The sequence below is a fragment of the Mytilus californianus genome, unplaced genomic scaffold, assembly GCF_021869535.1.
Source record: "Mytilus californianus isolate M0D057914Y unplaced genomic scaffold, xbMytCali1.0.p SCAF_10, whole genome shotgun sequence".
Lineage (NCBI taxonomy): Eukaryota > Metazoa > Mollusca > Bivalvia > Mytilida > Mytilidae > Mytilus > Mytilus californianus.
In genome coordinates this window covers 52352506-52372227 of record NW_026262582.1, presented here as the reverse complement: position 1 = coordinate 52372227, position 19722 = coordinate 52352506, and the positions used below count along the sequence as shown (strand labels likewise).

General features: G+C 32.0%; 1 protein-coding gene across 2 annotated transcripts in view; it reads left to right on the top strand.

Moving 5' to 3' along the window:
- Nucleotides 1-19722, top strand: part of LOC127718790 (triple functional domain protein-like) — a 273187-nt gene that overhangs the window by 17960 nt on the left and 235505 nt on the right. For both annotated transcript variants that reach the window (XM_052224840.1, XM_052224841.1), the window contains exons 2-14: nt 4127-4201; nt 4763-4877; nt 5350-5440; nt 10444-10545; nt 11443-11556; nt 12302-12524; nt 13797-13972; nt 14509-14631; nt 15306-15497; nt 16293-16424; nt 17592-17720; nt 18087-18188; nt 19392-19514. In XM_052224840.1, coding sequence (XP_052080800.1) covers nt 4127-4201; nt 4763-4877; nt 5350-5440; nt 10444-10545; nt 11443-11556; nt 12302-12524; nt 13797-13972; nt 14509-14631; nt 15306-15497; nt 16293-16424; nt 17592-17720; nt 18087-18188; nt 19392-19514 — 1697 coding nt within the window. The remainder of the gene's footprint in view (nt 1-4126; nt 4202-4762; nt 4878-5349; nt 5441-10443; nt 10546-11442; nt 11557-12301; nt 12525-13796; nt 13973-14508; nt 14632-15305; nt 15498-16292; nt 16425-17591; nt 17721-18086; nt 18189-19391; nt 19515-19722) is intronic.

Genomic DNA, 19722 nt, shown 5'->3' with positions numbered 1-19722 from the left:
TGCTTCTTCAAGTAAATAAAAATTACTTGTACAAGTAGTACCCCTGACTGACAGTACTCACATGTTGGAGGGTTTAAGATGTTTTTAATTTTGTAAAGTGTATCATGATATTTAATCCTAATTATTTGTTTTTGTTGAAAAGCCATCATAATATGCAGTGGCAGGTTGTTATTGGTACACATGTAATATCATTGTTTATTACGTAGGATATTCAGCCATTAAGCCGGTGCTAGGGGCTGTCTAAACTTGTTTTGAGGTGAGTTTTTTTGCTCCATGTTGAAGGCCTCACTGTGTCTTTGAGATGAAGAACAGCAATAAAAGCACTGTTCCTCTGCTTTTTGTGTGTTTTTTTTTTTTTTTGCTGTGCATGATTTTGTGTCATGGATGGATACCCCATATCCTTTGTTTTTCCATTATAGGCAGATGGTGATATGCCACTATATCATGAAATGTGGCCATCTATTACAAAACATCATGACAGTTTATTCTGCCATTACTATGATATACATATCATGGATAGTTTGTTCCAACGTTGTGCTGTTACACTGTCCCAGGTTAGGGGAGTGTTGAACGCTAAAAAAAAAAATTTTACCTGCCAAATTCATTATGTGCCTATCCAATGGTAAGGAGTGGTTGTCATTAGTTGCTGTCTGCCTAATTTCCTTTTTGTTTGTATTTTTGAGCATTTATCACGGCTTTGGTTTTCTCTTTTGAAATGTTTCACATTTTTATACGACCGCAAAAATTAAAAATTTTTTGGTCGTATATTGGTATGACGTTGGCGTCGTCGTCGTCGTCGTTGTCGTCGTCGTCGTCGTCGTCCGGCGTCGTCCGAAGACACATTGGTTTTCGCACTCTAACTTTAGTTTAAGTGAATGGATCTCCATGAAATTTCACCATAAGGTTCAATACCACAAAAGGAAGGTTGGGATTGATTTTGGGGGTTATGGTACCAACAGTTAAGGAATTAGGGGCCAAAAAGGGGCCAAAAATAAGCATTTTTGTAACTTTCAGACAATAACTTGTGTGTAAGTGTATGGATCTCTCTGACATTGTACCACAAGGTTCCATATCACAAAGGGAAGGCTGTAATTGATTTTGGGGGTAATTGCCTCAAAATTTTAGGAATTAGGGGCCAAAAAAGGGGCAAAAAACAAGCATTTTTCTAGTTTCATGACAATAACTTGTGTGTAAGTGTTTGGATATTTCTGAAATTGTACTACAAGGTTCCATATCACAAAGGGAAAGCTGGAATTGAGTTTGGGGGTAATTGCCCGAAACGTTTAGGAATTGGGGGCCAAAAAGGGGCCAAAAATAAGCATTTTTCTAGTTTCCAGACAATAACTTGTGTTCAAGTGTATGGATCTCTCTGAAATTGTACTGCAAGGTACCATACCACAAAGGGAAGGCTGGGATTGAGTTTGGGGGTGATGAATCATAAGGGGGTTCAAAAAATTTGGGGGGGGGATTTTTTTTTTTTTTTTTTTCTTTTTTTCCTTTTTTTTACTTTTAAAATTTTCCATTTTAAGTTGGTTATTTCTGATTTATATTTAAAAGCAAATAATAATGATATGGTAGGAGATACACACCAAACAGGATGTGTAAATTATTATATAATAAGTATTGTGCAATAGCAAGAAATTTTCAATTGCACAGTATTGCACAATAGCAAGAAATCTTCAATTGCACAGTATTGCGCAATAGCAAGAAATCTTCAATTTAACAGTATTGCGCAATAGCAAGAAATATCCAATAGCACAATATTGCGCAATAGCAAGAACTTGTCAATTGTACAGTATTGCGCAATAGCAAGAAATATTCAATTGCACAGTATTGTGCAAAAGAAGATACTTCGTATAAATTGCTTATTTCTTGATCAATTTCAATGGGGTTTTATTCTTGAATTCTTGGGGTTCTTTAATATGCTGAATCTAACCGTGTATTAAGTTTTTAGATTTTGGGCCCCGTTTTTAAATTGGTCCACATTGAGGTCCAAAGGGTCCAAAATTAAACTTTGTTTGATTTCATCAAAAATTGAATTATTGGGGTTCTTTGATATGCCAAATCTAACCGTGTATTTAGATTTTTAATTTTGGGTCCTGTTTTTTAAATTTGTCTACATTAAGGTCCAAAGGGTCCAAAATTAAACTTAGTTTGATTTTAACAAAAATTGAATTCTTAGGGTTCTTTGATATGCTGAATCTAAACATGTGTTTAGATTTTTGATTATGGGACCAGTTTTCAAGTTGGTCCAAGTTGGGGTCCAAAATTAAACTTTGTTTGATTTCAACAAAAATTGAATATATGGGGTTCTTTGATATGCTGAATCTAAACATGTATTTAGATTTTAGATTTTTGGCCCAGTTTTCAAGTTGGTCCAAATTGGGGTCCAAAATTAAACTTTGTTTGATTTCAACAAAAATTGAATATATGGGGTTCTTTGATATGCTGAATCTTACCAAGTATTTAGATTTTTTATTTGTGGGCCCGCTATCAAATTGGTTCATATTGAGGTCAAAAGGGTCCAAAATTAAACTTTGTTTGATTTCATCAAAAATTGAATTATTGGGGTTCTTTGATATGCCAAATCTAACCGTGTATTTAGATTTTTAATTTTGGGTCCTGTTTTTCAAATTGGTCTACATTAAGGTCCAAAGGGTCCAAAATTAAACTTAGTTTGATTTTAACAAAAATTGAATTTTTGGGGTTCTTTGATATGCTGAATCTAAACATGTGTTTAGATTTTTGATTATGGGACCAGTTTTCAAGTTGGTCCAAGTTGGGGTCCAAAATTAAACTTTGTTTGATTTCAACAAAAATTGAATATATGGGGTTCTTTGATATGCTGAATCTAAACATGTATTTAGATTTTAGATTTTTGGCCCAGTTTTCAAGATGGTCCAAATTGGGGTCCAAAATTAAACTTTGTTTGATTTCAACAAAAATTGAATATATGGGGTTCTTTGATATGCTGAATCTTACCATGTATTTAGACTTTTTATTTGTGGGCCCGCTATCAAATTGGTTCATATTGAGGTCAAAAGGGTCCAAAATTAAACTTTGTTTGATTTCATCAAAAATTGAATTATTGGGGTTCTTTGATATGCCAAATCTAACTGTGTTTTTAGATTTTTAATTTAGGGTCCCGTTTTTTAAATTTGTCTACATTAAGGTCCAAAGGGTCCAAAATTAAACTTAGTTTGATTTTAACAAAAATTGAATTCTTTTGGTACTTTGATATGCTGAATCTAAACATGTGTTTAGATTTTTGATTATGGGACCAGTTTTCAAGTTTGTCCAAGTTGGGGTCCAAAATTAAACTTTGTTTGATTTCAACAAAAATTGAATATATGAGGTTCTTTGATATGCTGATTCTAACCATGTATTTTGATTTTGGACATTGGACCATAATAGGTAAATTAAAAAAATTGAAGTTCTTAGACCACATTCTTTCTGTGTCAGAAACCTATGCTGTGTCAAATATTTAATCACAATCCAAATTCAGAGCTGTATCAAGCTTGAATGTTGTGTCCATACTTGCCCCAACTGTTCAGGGTTCGACCTCTGCGGTCGTATCAAGCTGCGCCCAGCGAAGCATTTTATTTTATGTTGGGGCCTATTACAGCTTACTATACAGTATGGATTTTGCTTTATGTTGAAAACGGTACAGTGCCCTATAGTTGTTTACCTCCTCGTGCTTTGGTCTCTGGTGGAAATGACAGATACTAGGTACTGTGGATTCATTTATTTTCGTGGGTATCAATTTTCGTGGATTGATGAACAATTGTATTTTCGTGGATATTTAATTTCATGGTTTTGCCAAAGTCTGCATACTTATATATGGGAAATTTGTCATTTGTAGAACCTTTAAATTCGTGGTTCACCTGTACCCAGGAAATCCATTAAACTTAGTATTGAACGAAAAATGATTAATCCTCAGTAACTAAAGATGTTGAACATCCAAATGGAAACAAGGGTGATTTTCTTTCAAATTCCAGGGCGAAGAAGCACATCCTGAACGAGATAGGTGTCATGCTGTTTTTTTTTTCGGCCTTGCTAGGACACTGGAAAATCCTGAATGATATTACTTTTGTACTTAGTATTACACAATCTTTTGTGTTTTCAGGAGGAAAAAGAACAGATGGGTTGAAAGCTGCTGATATAGTGCCTATTCTTAGAGAGAGGGTGGCCTACCTGTCAGGTAAGATTAATGAATTTGGAAAACCAATTTTATCAATGCCTGTCAGTAGGTGAGGGTTAAATCATCATATTTGAAAGCTGACAATTGAATATGTCAACCAATCAACAGCCTCCCACAATTAACATTTAATTTAGTATGTCAACAACCTCCCTGACCAATTCTTCATTGACAATAGAGTTTTTACTGAGTCATCTTTGAAAAGATAAATTTGTTTTTGAATATTATGAATATTGAGTAAAACATTTTTTTAGTTCTGAATTTGATACTATCAGCAATTGGTTAATTTTTTTTGTCCAACTACAAATCAGATTCTAATAGATTTAATTTGCCGTAATTATTTTGGTATTTGTTATAATCTACAGTGAGCTCAGAAGTAGCAGGTATGATAACCATTTTACACAAGATCTGCTAAAGAGGAAATTCAAGATTTGATTAACATTTGATGATGCATACAATATTTTACCTGCTGCTTCTCTTGAAGGACACCTGTATTTTCTATATTTAATTTCGTAAAGCTTCCGTTACACTTAACAAGTTCTCACCACAATATCTGTGTTTTAGGTGGACGAGACCGACGTGGTGGACCAATATTAACATTTCCATCGCGTACACATCCAGAACGGTTAGACCATGATGATCTCAGGCGTCTCATGACATATCTAGCCAGGATCCCCAGGTAAATATGATCTCAGGCGTCTCATGACATATCTAGCCAGGATCCCTAGGTAAATATGATCTCAGGCGTCTCATGACATATCTAGCCAGGATCCCTAGGTAAATATGATCTCAGACGTCTCATGACATATCTAGCCAGGATCCCTAGGTAAATGGTGTTCTGTCACATCAGTCTTTAAGGGTATTTTCTTTGTAGAACTGTAGGATAAATTGCTGTCAGAATACAAAAGGAAAATTTTGTTGTTGATGAAATGTTAATACAGTATATGTAATAAAAAAAAATGAAATTTCTGATATGAAGATATTTTTAGCGGGAATGTTTAATGTTCACTTTTCAACGGTAGACAGTGAATGGATTTTTATTTCTTATTAATTTATTATATTTCTTTCTTCACTTTAAATTTCTGTGATTTTATCATTTTTTTTGGAGAATTTTACACAAATTTAACTGATTTTTGGATGTTCTATTTTAGCGATGATGTGAGGGACAAAGGTTTTACTGTGATATTAGATATGCGAGGTTCAACCTGGCAGATAGTTAAACCAATTCTTAAAGTATTACAGGTATGTGAAGGCATAGTTCGTACATGTTGTAGATTAAGGAATGAATTTTAACATGACCGATAGAAACTGTTTTTTTTTATGTCTATGTGCATAAAAACTTTTAATTCAGATCAGATAAGATCTAAGCAGATGTACATATGCCTAACATTACACTCAGGCCATAGTGCTACTAATAAAGTCATCATCTTTACCTCAGAGTTAAAAGTTCATATAAAAAATGTACAGTTTTGAATATTTGAGACATTAGGAAATTTAGGACTTCATTGTCCTAAAATTAAGCCTGATTTATGTTTAAAAAATATGTAAGGCTTTTGACTGGATTTTAATCCAATGTTAATAATTCAGTTTAAATTTAGCAAAAATCCAAATTTTGAGCTGATGTAGTCTAGCTTTTAAAAAATCCAAGTCTAACTTTGGAAGCCTTTGAATGCAAAACTTTTATGCCTATCTATGTTATTTTGTATGTGTAAACTTCCTACACACTTTGCTCTATCTCTGTACCCATATGCATGTTACAATCTATCCTGGGAACAACCTTTATATCTACATACCCCCAGATGAGTCATACTTATTGATTTCTTATATCTGTAATGTTTATAAACAAAAGTATTGATCCATGCATTGTGCTGAGATATAACCATTGATAGAAATATATATTTCATCGTTAATATCAGTATCATATCCGTGTTTTGTAAAACTGCAATATTTCAATATAATTATTCCTTGTGACTGGCTGAACAAATTTTTATGTCTACAAACGGTAATTATGGGAAAACCACTGCATTTAATGAGTGCATATCGAAATTTTTTGCCTTATTGGATATTAGTGTCGTTTTTAGTTGGAAACAGTTGTAATTTTGTTGTTAATTGATAAATGGAAAAGTTTACTAAAATAAAAATTTATATAAATTTAAAATCTATATAAAGGTACTATTTACCAATTGTATAATCAGAGGGATGAGTTCATAATTTTCTTGTATTTATAGAATTATTTTGACACTTTTATCAGTTTAACACAATGCAATAACTTCCATCTAGCAAAAAATTCAATTTGACCCATTGAAAGAAAGGATTAATTTAAAGGTTTAGTGGTCAAGGTCCTAATGACTCTAGAACTTTTAAACCCATGATCATGAAATTGAATAAGCACAATGCCTTGAGGTACTAATGAATTTTTTAGAGTTTGGGTCCTCAGATCATATGTATGCCTCACAGGACCCAAATCTGCTCTAGAATTTTTAGCCTAAGATTTTTGTCACGAAAATTTTTACCTGATGACATATTCGTGAGGAGCCTCATCAATAGTTTTCCTATGTCAAATCTTTTAAGACCTTTTTTGTTATTGGGAAATTTGTGTTGATGGCTGATGTCTGATGTTTCTGTTTACTCTGGGACTTTAAGAGCTTAAACTATTATATATATACCTTAAGGCCAAGATGAGGAATATTTGATCGAAAACCTCAGAGATAATTATGTGATGATAAGTTATGAGTCTTATTCCAACAAATGTTATCTTGTCACATTTGTAATCTGAAGATATTGGAATAATTAGTTTAGTTTAAAATGATCTATTTTGTTTTTTTCTGAAATAACTGTGATTTGCACATCAGACACAAGTCTAAAGAAATTATAATCGGATTTTTTGTCATTAATTTTTAGAAATTTGCATGCTAAATAAGGATAAACATTTGGAGTAAAAATGTGTGGACAAGGGCTGTTCTGGTTAAACATGTATGATACCAATGGACTGAAATCAACTTCATGTTCTGAATTTAAATGGCTGTGTCTTGTTTGATGTTTTTTTAAGTGGTGTTGTCCTGTTTATGTTTTTATGTGGCTGTGTCCTGTTTACTGATTTTTTAGGGGCTGTGTCCTGTTTACTGTGTTTTTTGTGACTGTCTTGTTTTTCTGTTTTTTTAGTGGCTGTTTCCTGTTTTCTGTTTTTTAGTGGCTGTGCTCTGTTTACTGTTTTTTTGTGGGTGTGTCTTGTTTACTGTGACTATGAATGTTTTTGTTTCAATGTGGCTAAAATAAAAGTTTTAATTTTATTTTTATGTGACTGTGTCCTATTTACTGAGTTTTTTGGCATATGTGTCTTGTTTATAGTTTTACTCTGGTTAGTTCTATCTTTCATCAGTCTCTCAATTGCATTTACTTTTTAGCTCACCTGGCCCTTTTTCTCATCACTTGGCGCCTGTTGTCGTTAACTTTTACAAAAATCTTCTCCTCTGACACTACTGGGTAAAATATAACCAAACTTGGCCACAATCATCATTGGGGTATCTAGTTTAAAAAATTTGTCCGATGACCCTGTTTGTCAACCAAGATGGCCGACATGACTAAAAATAGAACATAGGGGTAAATGCAAGTTTTGTCTATTATTTTGAAAACCGTTATAAATCTGATAAATTGAGAAAATCTGACAGGAGCAGAAATGTTCAGAATGTTGAGTTCTACCAATTGTCCGTATATGTCAAAACTGTCAGACGACTTCTTATAGGAGTTATTGCCCTTAATTAAATGACAAATTTTACCGTTTTTTTTCATTTTTGCCTATTATCCTGAAAACTATAATAGATAGAGAGAAACTTTTAATTGCAAAAATGATCAGCAAGTTCTACAAATAAGCCATATATGGTCAAAATCGTCAGTTGACTCCTTATTAGTGTTATTGCCCTTTGATGATGGTTTTTACCAATCTTTTGCATTTTTGCCTTATATCTTAAAAATTAAATAGATAGATAGAAACTTAAATAAGCAAAAAATGATCAGTAAGACAAGATCTAAAATTAAGACAATATGGAGGAAATCATCCGAAAACTTCTTATTGCAGTTGTTGCCCTTTAATGACCATTTTTACCATTTTAATTGCATTTTGCCTTATATGATAAAAATTATAATATATAAATAGACACTTTTAATCACAAAAATGACCACAAGGCATTAGATCTACTAACAAGTCAAATTTTGACGATATAGTTAGTAGACTGTTGCTCTTTAAAGGAGTGATTGCCCTGAATTGAGGACTTTTTTTACCCTCTTTTGTGTTTTGAGCAAAAACTAAAGAAGATAGAGAGAAACTAAACAGACGACATGATCAGCAGTAAAAAATCAACAAAACAGATTTTTGTCATGAATTCTATTCTGGTCTTCAATATTGGAGTGTGTCACTGTCCTTTGTTGAATATGCACATAGACCAAGGTGAGCAACACAGGCTCTTTAGAGCCTCTAGTTTTGTTCTTGTATGTATTTAGCTGATTAGTTTAAAATTAAAATAATGTTGCATAATTATTAGTTACAGACAAACTCCAGTTTACCTTTTATTGACAAAATTGCATATGTGAGCAAACAGGAAATGTCGTGGAAATAGTAGTTACACATATTTGCACTTGGCACGTGCATATACTTGACCAATTGTTCATAATATATTTGTATATTTGGATAGAGTCAGATATTATTTCCACTTCCTTGCAATTGACCTATTTTGACAAAATGATATCTGTTGGAAAATTTGTTGTTGAAGTGGCATATCTAGTTACGAAGAAGGGCTTTACACCCAAACTTATGCAAGTGCTATCTTATTTTCTTGCGAAACATGCACAGGAATATAAACTTTACCCAGAGCTATTTTCTAATTTATTTAATATTGAAATCAATATTTTTCAGGTTTTCATAATATGTTTCAGGTGACTATATCTACGAAAAGTTTGGTTATAACACTGATTTTTTCTAACAACTCTTCATACAAGTAAATTGGAATCAACCATTTTCAAGGAAATCAATTATGACTTTTTGGAATTGACTACTCTGAAAACCATGAATTTTTTTTTATAGAACAGTTACCTATAATTTGTAGAATATTTTATGAATCATATTATAAAAAGTCCTATGTACAGGACACATGGAAGGAAGTCTGAAATAACAATAAATATGTGACAACAAATTCCTAGATTCCTGTTGAGTTCAGTTTTTTTGGGGGTGAAATTGTCAATTATTTCCAAGTGTCTAAAATAAGTGTATTGCTATTTCATCCCTTTCCTTTTCTATAATTTTTCCTATCAAGCTATTAATAGATTTCCCGGAAGATTTATTTCAGCTCGTTATTGGCTTCCTTCATTAGGGAAACCTCGACTTAATGTCTAATTAATTAAAAATCAATACTGTTGTTTATAAACATTATATTAATGTCAATATCGTTCCTGAACCCGCTAAGTCATTGAACTGAAATTAGATATTTGGTAATTGCTGGTCATTACTTAATGGGAGCTGATATGTTGTTGTTGACAATTGAGAAATTGATGCTGGTGTTTTGAAGTTGTCGCCTCTGATAAGTTTATTCATAACTTGTTAACATGGGGTGATTCTATTGGAGTGCTAGTCCATTAATGTACAATTTAGGATGACCTCAAGATGTCTATTCAGGTTGAAGTGCTTTGTGTTGCTGCTGTTAATATTAGTTCTTAATGCATGTGAAATTGTGAAAAAATCTGAAATACTACCCAAATAAGTATACTTCTCCTTAATTTGGATTTTGGCTGATATTTTTTTGTTCTTTTTTATTATTAAACTTTCCATGTTTTTACACATGTGTCAATTGTACTACATTTTCATATGAGTTCTGATGAAGGTTAATCGTGAATTGTGCCATGAGTGTAGTATTTTCAACTTGATAATAATATATTTTTTAAGAAATGTGACTTGTACTGCATGAGGCAGTATCTCACTCATTGAACCCTTTCAGTGTTCAACATAACACAACAGGTGTTAACAACTAAAAACTTCAGGATAATTCACAATTTCAGAATTAAATGTATTCTGGGTGATATTTTCAAAGTTGTTCACCTAAATATTTTGTTGACAGTGACCTTAATAATGGTCGTGTTGGTTTCTGACCAAAGGGATGACAAATATTTATTTGATTTTATCCACAATCCTTTCGACTGAAGCAAGATTCATTCAAAACATTGCTTTTGCTCATACTGTGGACATGTATCTTTTGTAGGAATGTTTTCCTGGCAGCATTTATATAGCTTTTATAATCAAACCAGAGAAGTTCTGGGAAAAACAAAGAACTAGTCTTGGAAGTGCCAAATATAATTTTGAGGTAAGCATCAAATTATTCTAGAATCAATTGTATAGATGTAAGAAAATATGACTTGTAATTAAGAGACAAAGTCGTTTATAAAGGTTACTCTTAAACCCAGAAAAACTTACCAGAAATAAGAGGTGACCTTAGGATAAAAAATTGAAAGGGTATTACTATGGCAGGACAAGAAGAGGGTGACCCCTTAAGACAGGTTATCGCTTTAAAGAGGCCACCTTTACAGCAGGTTTCACTGTAGTAGAGAAAATACAATTACAAAAAATTAAGAAGACAGGAGGGAGGCAATCAAAACCTCAAGTGGGAAACATACAGTCAATACCATGGTCAAGAAGAAAAAAGTCTGATCACAAAACAACACAAAAAACAAGGACTGAGCAACATAACCTTAAAAAAAATCATGGAGAGGAACTCTGGTGGTCCAGTCAATATACAATTAATACTGCAACAATTCAACTATGAAGTTTTTGCTATTTCAGGAAAAAATGAATGGGAGGATTGGACACCAAATGATGGTTTTTTTCTGAGGGTAATAAGGGTGGAAGCAAATACAATATGGTTACAAATGAAAATAAAAATTATTGGTAGTGTGTTTTAAAAAGAAGTGTCCATCCCCCCATGCATTTTTCCTGAAATAGCCCTTAAGCAAAATGACTGGTTTCTTTCTAACATATTGAGCCATAGAAACCCTGTACATACCAGTGTTTACATATCAATAACAAATATTGGTACAACAAATCAAAGTATTTGTAATTGAAATAAAAATCATATAACGGATGCATTATAACTTCATATGCAAGGGTTCAAATTGTACTGATTTTTCAAGATTTGAAAATGAAGAAAAAGTAGAATTTATTTACAAATTTTAATGCTTTAAATGCATTTTATTTTGTATTTTAGACCACTATGATCTCACTTGACAATCTCACCAAATCTATAGACCCCACCCAGCTGACGAGAGAATTTGATGGGGCACTGGAGTATAATCATGAGCAATGGATACAGCTTAGATTGGTATGTATCATTCACAATGAAGCAGTTTTAACAATGCTGATTAATTTGTCAAGTTTTCTTTCACCCAATTGTGCCTTTACTGTTCCATAACAAAATGTCCAAACAAATTTTGATTTGGTAGTTCTCAATGACATGTTATTATACCCTAGTAAGTGTACATGGTTTTCAGCCTGCATCTGAATAAAAGTAAGGAGATGTGGTATGATTGCTAATGAGACAACTATTCATTAAAAAAGAGATGGAGATGTGAACAACAAAAATACATACCATAGAGTAAACTATTTGTGACAAGAACAAAAACACATACCATAGAGTAAGCTATTTGTGACAAAGAACAAAAACACATACCATAGACTAAGCTATTTGTGACAAAGAATAACAAATGTGAAACAATTAAGAAAAGAAAACTAATGGCCTGATTAAGGCTGATAACATAAAATGATTATTGAAAACTGCAACCAATGACAACCACTGGAATACAGGCTCCCCTTACCTGGAAAAGTTGTGTAAATAACAGCACAAAATAAAAAAAAACTATAAATGTCAGTTGAATCATCAGATCAGAACCAAGCAAAAAAAAAATATAACAAAGTACTGATCCGTTTTACCGATTGGTAAAATCATATTTGGTTTGTACAAGTGATTAAAAATTAATAGTTAAACAAAAAACTATTAACTTTTATGCTTGCTTCTGTATAAAGTACACAGAATCATTTCATATGATCTTATCCAATATCTTTTCCAGATGTTAGAAGAATTTATATGTAAAGCCTTAGATCTCCTTGATAAACTAGATGAACTTGGAAATATTTTGACCAATCCAGAACTTCCAGATAATTTAAATGGTGCACAGTGTCGATTGGAGGAACATAATCAACTGAAAAGACGTGTCAATATGGCACCTGTAGAACAACTGGGGATGGAAGGACAGAGGATACTGATGGAAATTACAGGGGACCAACAACAAGGTATTGTTAAATTTGTAATATTGCAACAGATCCATTGTGTCAACTAACAGCATAGCTGTAGTCATTGATATGGAACACTTCAGTCATCTGTGTCACAGATTTAAATTTTTAATCAACAACTCTCAAAACGGCTTGACAGAGTTCTACCAAACTTGCACAGATTGTTCAACAGAACAGGAACGTGTGCACCTGCTAATTTAATTTCTGATCTGATTGATTTAAGGGGTTTCCAATACCTCAACATGGATAACACATGTCTTCTTTAAAAGACTCAGATTTTTTTTAATGTTAAGAGTTCATCAGTATATGTTTGAACTGTTGCAAAATGTTTTTTTTCTTTTTTGGGAAAAATTACACAATACAGAAATGTCCCAGGTTGCAGTTAATAGAGAATCTGACCTCATATTGTAAATGGTACCGCCTCGGTTGTCTTGTGCTGCTTTTTAACTAAGCATGTGGTATTAAAGAGTGAGAGCATAGACTGGTCAGCTCAGAATCAGAATAATGTGTCCGGGTAAGGTAACATGTCTTCCTGCAGACTGCTACCTTGTGAACTAGCACATTAAAAATCCGGCTGAGCATGTCGGTCTAGTACAAAGCAGGGTTAATATTCATATTACATTAACATGTTCTCGCCCTGAATATGCATATTAATATGCTGCTGGACGTTAAGCAGCCATCCATCATCATCACCATATCATAAATGTAAAGCACCTTCAAAATTTGTGCAAATTAAAAGCATTTTCCACAGTTACACACTATCAAAGGTGAGAAATAAGATATTTACATGTCTTTCACTTCTTTTTGTTTCGCGTTAAAAATGAATCAATTTATTTTGACACATAAAATTGAAACTAAGTCCTAAATTTAGTCAATTCATTGAAAATAAGAATTGATATTGAATAGATGTATATTGGCCATGGGATGTTTTGTGCATAATAAAAACTATGTTTGAAGGTGATGATATAAACTCAATTCTTCTCAAATGGAATAGATTACATTTCAAGCAGTTTCAATAACAGAACTTTGTGTGATCATCAATGATAGTAACAAAATTTTCTTGAACCTCATGATTTAGGTTCAAACTTTTGAAAATAGCATGATGAAGGAATGATGTAGATACACCCACTCTCAAGCCTAGCATATTAAAAAATAATTATTTGGTATTTCTCAATGGCACTTACAATTACTGAAGTAACAATTGCTGAATTACATTCTCCTGCTGAGTAAATAAGCAAGTTTAATGCAAAAGTTTATTTTTTTTTATTTCAGGTCGAAGGTTTGTGGTATCGGCTACAGCTGATTTTCAGAGTTCCGTCCCTCAGATTTCACAACTGTTAGATAGGATGCATGGACAGAAACAGCATCTGAATCAGTTATGGTCAGTTAAACGTTTGAGATTGGAACAATGTCTACAGCTGAGAATATTTGAAGAAGATGTTGAAAAGGTGAGAAAAAGCAATCATTGCAGTGAGTAAAGATATTGGAAATGGTTTATGACACTGAGACTAGTCAAATAGAATTAATGCATTTTAGCCATTTTATTCTAGTCAAATGAAATAGAAATGTGCAAATAAAACTTTTAAATGGAAACAATAGAAAGAAATATCTGTGTGTTCTGTAAATGGACATGAACAAATTATAGAAAATAAATATTTGACTTTATTCCCAAAGTATGCAGAAGATTGGAATCAATTGTGCAATTTTTTAAAATTTTTGTATGTATTCAGTTTAAAAGTTCTCTAGAGCTTATGTTTTGTAGTTCAAAACTATTCTGAAACTAAAAAAAGCTTTCGTATTCATATTCATGTAATGAATCATATTGAATTAATACATTTATATCAATAATGACAACATTGGATCTTCTTTCCAGATGGCATATTACAGATATGCTTCTTTATCACTTTTTTGAAGTGGATAAATTATCCCAAATGGTGGTTTTCTCTTTTGACCTCTTTTGACCTTTGTTTTTTCTGTATTTTAGATGTTTGACTGGATTGGTCACAATAAAGATATGTTTCTGGTGCATTATACAGAGATTGGTAATTCCCACCAGATGGCAGTAGAATTAGAAGTTGAACATAGTCAATTTGCAAATAGTGCTGTTGTATGTATCCAATGTTATTACAATGTTATTAATTAATCTTAGAAATATATATGAAAACCTAAAAATTATTATAAAATTGAGAATGGAAACAGGGAATTTGTCAAAGTTTGCTTGTTTAAGGAAACAAAAAAAAAAGTTTTTTTGGAGGAAAAAAATGTCTGTATTTTTCTTATGAAAGATAGATGAAGAAACTACTTTTGAACTGTATAATATAACAGAAATAACAAAAATTTCAAAATGTATTTTTCTGAAGAGAATAAATAAAATCTAAAATTTTATTTGCTTGTGTTTAAAGCTATAAAACCTTTAAAAAAAGTTTTTGGCAGAAAAAAATACCTGTTACAGAAAATAGTTGACGAAAGTACTTTAAAACTGTATAAAAGATTTATCAGAAATAACAAGAATTTCACAATAGTTATAAGGTTCAAGTTAAAAATCAGTTAGAAATATTGGGGTTGCTAGGCAAAAATTTGAATGCATAACCGAGGAAAAGGGCATGGGTTACAAGATATTATGGAAGAATCGAAAACATTATAACCAAACATCATTTAATAAGGCAAAGTAGGACAGTGTTATCATTTATTATAGTAGACTAGTTTGTGTCACATTGAAGCTGTTGCAAGATTTTGTCAATAAGCTTCTACGGCTGCATTTAATTTCTATTTTATTTGTAGAATGTATATGTAAATATAACTCGTATCCTTGGTATGGCTCAAAAATTATGTGATGGTGGTCACTATGCCTCTAGTACTATAAGAATGCAGGCCAGTCGACTGGAGAGGGAATGGAAGAACTTGGCTGCAGCTCTGGATGATAGGAGTGCTGTTCTTAATATGTCTACATCCTTCCATAAAAAGGCTGAACAGGTAAAATGGCTGTACAACTATGAAAAGGGAGCATATCCATGTGTAAGAGTCAGCTGCTTTGAGCCCAAATTTTGAAATTAAGAAATTAGAACTTTTATCTGTGATTGCTTGAGGTTATTAGTTCAATTTCCAGCCAGGTCAAACCTGACTTTAAAATTGGTAAATTTGCTAATTCTCTCTTAATGAAATAAGATACTATCTGATTGGATTGGATTCAGAAAAAAAAATTTTGAACATGTCTTCCTGTAAACTGTTACCTTATTCAGAAGCTCTTTAAAAAATTTGCTTCAACAAAAATTCTCAGCCAAGCATATAAGATAAGAAACAATGATTGATTGATTCAATTGATATTGATAGTGTGTCCTGTGTAGATTCACATGTCTCCTTGTAAACTATTTCCTTGTTTAAATACACATTAAGAGTTTAGCTGAGTATATTAGACAAACAACCAACCAAGATTCAAATTAGTATTAGCTTAATGGATCGATAAAAAGCTGGTTGTCTATAATCTCCTTTATTATATTTATCAGCAGCTTCTGGAAAATATAATAATTTACATATTTATTTTAGCTTTTCAAAAAATAAAAATCTTTATGTTTTGGAATTTTAATATTTTCTAAAAATGCTCATATTTATAATGTCCTTTATTTCTTTATAAACTGAAGAATCTATTTTTTCCCTATGCGTAATGATTATTTCAGGAGATAGTTTTCAATACAAACAGTGCTTTAAACTCTCATTACAATTTTGAATAAATTATTTTTTACAATTCTTATTCAATATTTGATATTTCAGTACTTAGCTCAAGTGATTGGATGGAGACAAGCTTGTGAAGATCCTGGTATACCCAATAATATTCATGAGCTAGAAACATCCCTTCAACAGCATCAGAGCTTGATAGAGGCTATAAGTCAATCATATGCTGAGGTAAGGTTGTGAAAGAGAGGTGGGAGGTACCAAAAGGAGGATATTCAAACTCATAATTTGAAACTGACAACACTTTAAGTGCCAATCTGCCTAAGAATCAGGCAGTGGTGAAAACATGACGAACAAAAACCCACTCAAGATTACATTAATTTATGTTCAAAATGTATAATGGTGCACTAATATAACTTTCGTTTCCTTTTCCTGTTCTGGTAATTCAAGATATAATTTGGTTGAAATGCATTAGAAATTAACAATTAAGGGGAGCTAACTCCATTATTTGCTATTATTCTAACCAACATTTATCTGGAGATTTCTCGAATAACCTGACACGCAGAAACAAAAGACCTACCATTTCTAACTCAGGATGAGGGTAACTTCAAAATAGGATGTTTAGGTCGGTGGATTTTTTTCAGCCATGTTTTGAATTTTTTCAAAATTGCCTGATTCTTACAAAGACTGGCACTTAAAACTTAACAATGAAAAGACAAACAAGAATCTTCAAAACACAACATTGAAAACTAAAGACAGAGGAACACTATCCCCATCAAAAACTTTTGTTGATCTCGTGCTTTGATAGGGTTAGCAGATTCTGCTCCACATGTGGCACTTGTCTTGTTGCTCATGTATGTTCATATTTGGTGATATGTCTCATTTAGTGATTTCACTTTCCTGGAAAAGAGGGCAAAATTGTAAAGTAGGTTCAAAGTTTAGTAATAGGACCAATCTGGAGGATTTGCTTATTTCACTCACCATATGTAAATTAAGTGGGTACCTTGCAATTTGGTCAAGTTTATTCTGATTTTAATTTTGATAAAATCTTACAATTTAGTTGAATGAATTTCAAAATAATATGGAAACACTATTCTTTGCATCAAATATCCAGTAGCTGAAACAACAAGTTGAATCAAAGTACACAAAAATATATTCAAAATCAGGGGTTTTGTCCCAGATTATGTAATACTCATTTTTCTCCGGCCATGAGGCATGGTGTCCTATGGGCAGGTATTGTTGTAAAAAAGATTCTTTACTCAAAGTGATACTAAAATGATTTTTTCACATCAAAATGAAAGTAAATGTGCGTTCAATGCATTTCTGGATCAAACTTTATCAGAACAGTTTATAGATAAAGTCTGATAAATAAATTGCATACATATTCCTGTTTTTCAGGTGTGTCAGGATGGTAAACAATTATTAGATACTCTCCAGACACCTGTTAGTTCTAGTAGTATGAACAGTATTACTGCTAAAGCAGATTATTCAGAGGCTTCTGGACACGTCCTGGATGTAGTTCATGAGGTAAGCCAAGTCATAGTTGTCGAGAAAATATATTAAATCTTGGTAAAAAAAAAAAAAAACTTGTGTTTAAAAACTTGGAAGATCAAATGAACATCAATGATACTAAATCGTTTAGCAGACTTCATATATAGTCAACAGCTGGGAAGTGATGAGTTGTAACATGTGAGTGCTTTATTTTATCTGTCAGACACCTACTTTCTATCTTCCCATACTTTGAATTACAAATGCTTAGCATGACGTGTACATTCTTGTTATAAGAATGTCTTTACCGTGGGTTAATGAATTAAACTGAATTAAATGGGGATCTAACACAAATATACACACTTTCATAACTTTTAATGGAATATTTCATTCACAAAATTACAGGTACTTGCTCATCAAAGACATTTGGAACAGACATGGCATACAAAGAAAGTCAAACTTCATCAACGGCTTGGACTGAGATTGTTCCAACAAGATGTTAAACAGGTTTGTAGTGGTTGTTTTATTGAAATACTTTAATTTTTTGTATCGTTGACTTAAAGAAATAAAATAAAGTTGGAACATGAAAATACAAAAGAGGTAAAGTAATGAATTGAAAACACATAAAACAAATCTTATAATTATTTTAAATGTAAACAACATTGAAACAACTACACAATAAAACTGAAAAGGCATGTGGAGGTGAACATTTGACCTTCAATAAAAACAGGTGTTCATTATAAACTACTATTTTAAATCATTTACTTCTGATAGTTAGCTTTGTATTTTCAGATTTAAAAAAATGTATGCAGTTGTTTCAGTACCTTTTGTCTTATTAACAAAACTTATGCATACATTCCAAACCCTTATTCTCCTTGAAGTGCCTTCAGCTTTGTGTTTTAAAAAAAAATGACTTGTTTTGCTGATTTGATTAGGTTTTGACATCAGATGTGAACTGTTAAAAAAAGCTAAAAGATTTTAATTAACTTTATCTAGTTATTAACACATAAAGAATATCGTATGGCTTTTTCAATATCCCACCCATATCAACTCGAGACACCAATATAATCCCAAGAGCACTGCTCGAGGGATTATATTTGTTGAGGGTTGATATGGGGTGTGATATTGAAAAAGCCATATCATATACACTTTATTATATATTTCAAGTAGATGTTTTTTTTCACGTGAGATGATGTAATTCAGATTAGGGGTTTGATAAAGCCTTTACAACCGTGACTGATATCGATGACGTGACGTCATAGAGTTTAGGGGTTTGAAAAAGCTTTTGCACCCGTGACTTATGTCAATATCATCACAGATGGTTGATACAGCACGATTGCCATTGATTGCATTACACATACAGTTTACATGTATTTACTACTAGGTATATAATAATGTGGATTTATCCAATTGTGAAGAAGTTATTTGTATGATTGTCAATTTTCTCAAAAGTATTCTCAAAACATATGATATTTAACACTTTCCAACCTTTGGCCACTAGCATACTTTGTCTAGGTTTATATTCCAAAACAATTGTTATTTGCATGGTTATCTTTTTTTTACTTTTTTATTCAGACAAATTAGAAAAATTGTTATTTCTACTTGAATTTAAAAATTTTTGATTTGTTGATAGAAAAAAAAGCCATGCACATGCACAATATTGAATACAAGTTTGAATTATTTTTGATATGTGGAAATTGAATTTTTCAGGTAATTGATTGGTTGGACAGTCATGGTGATGGATTTCTTAAAAAGAATACAACCATTGGTCGAAGTTTACAGAGAGGGAAAGCATTACAGAAAAGTCATGAACATTTTGAAACTGTTGCTCAGGTATTATAATTTTTGTACTTGCACTTTCAAATTTGCAAAAGTATCACCTCCTCCAAAACATCTAAATATAGTCTTATAGAATATGAATGTTGTTTAAATTTAAATATTGTATGTTTGTAATGATTGTCATGTTTGTCTTGGTAACAATCCAATATTTGGATTTTACACCAATAAAATGATTTGATTTGATTTGATTTGATTTGGTATG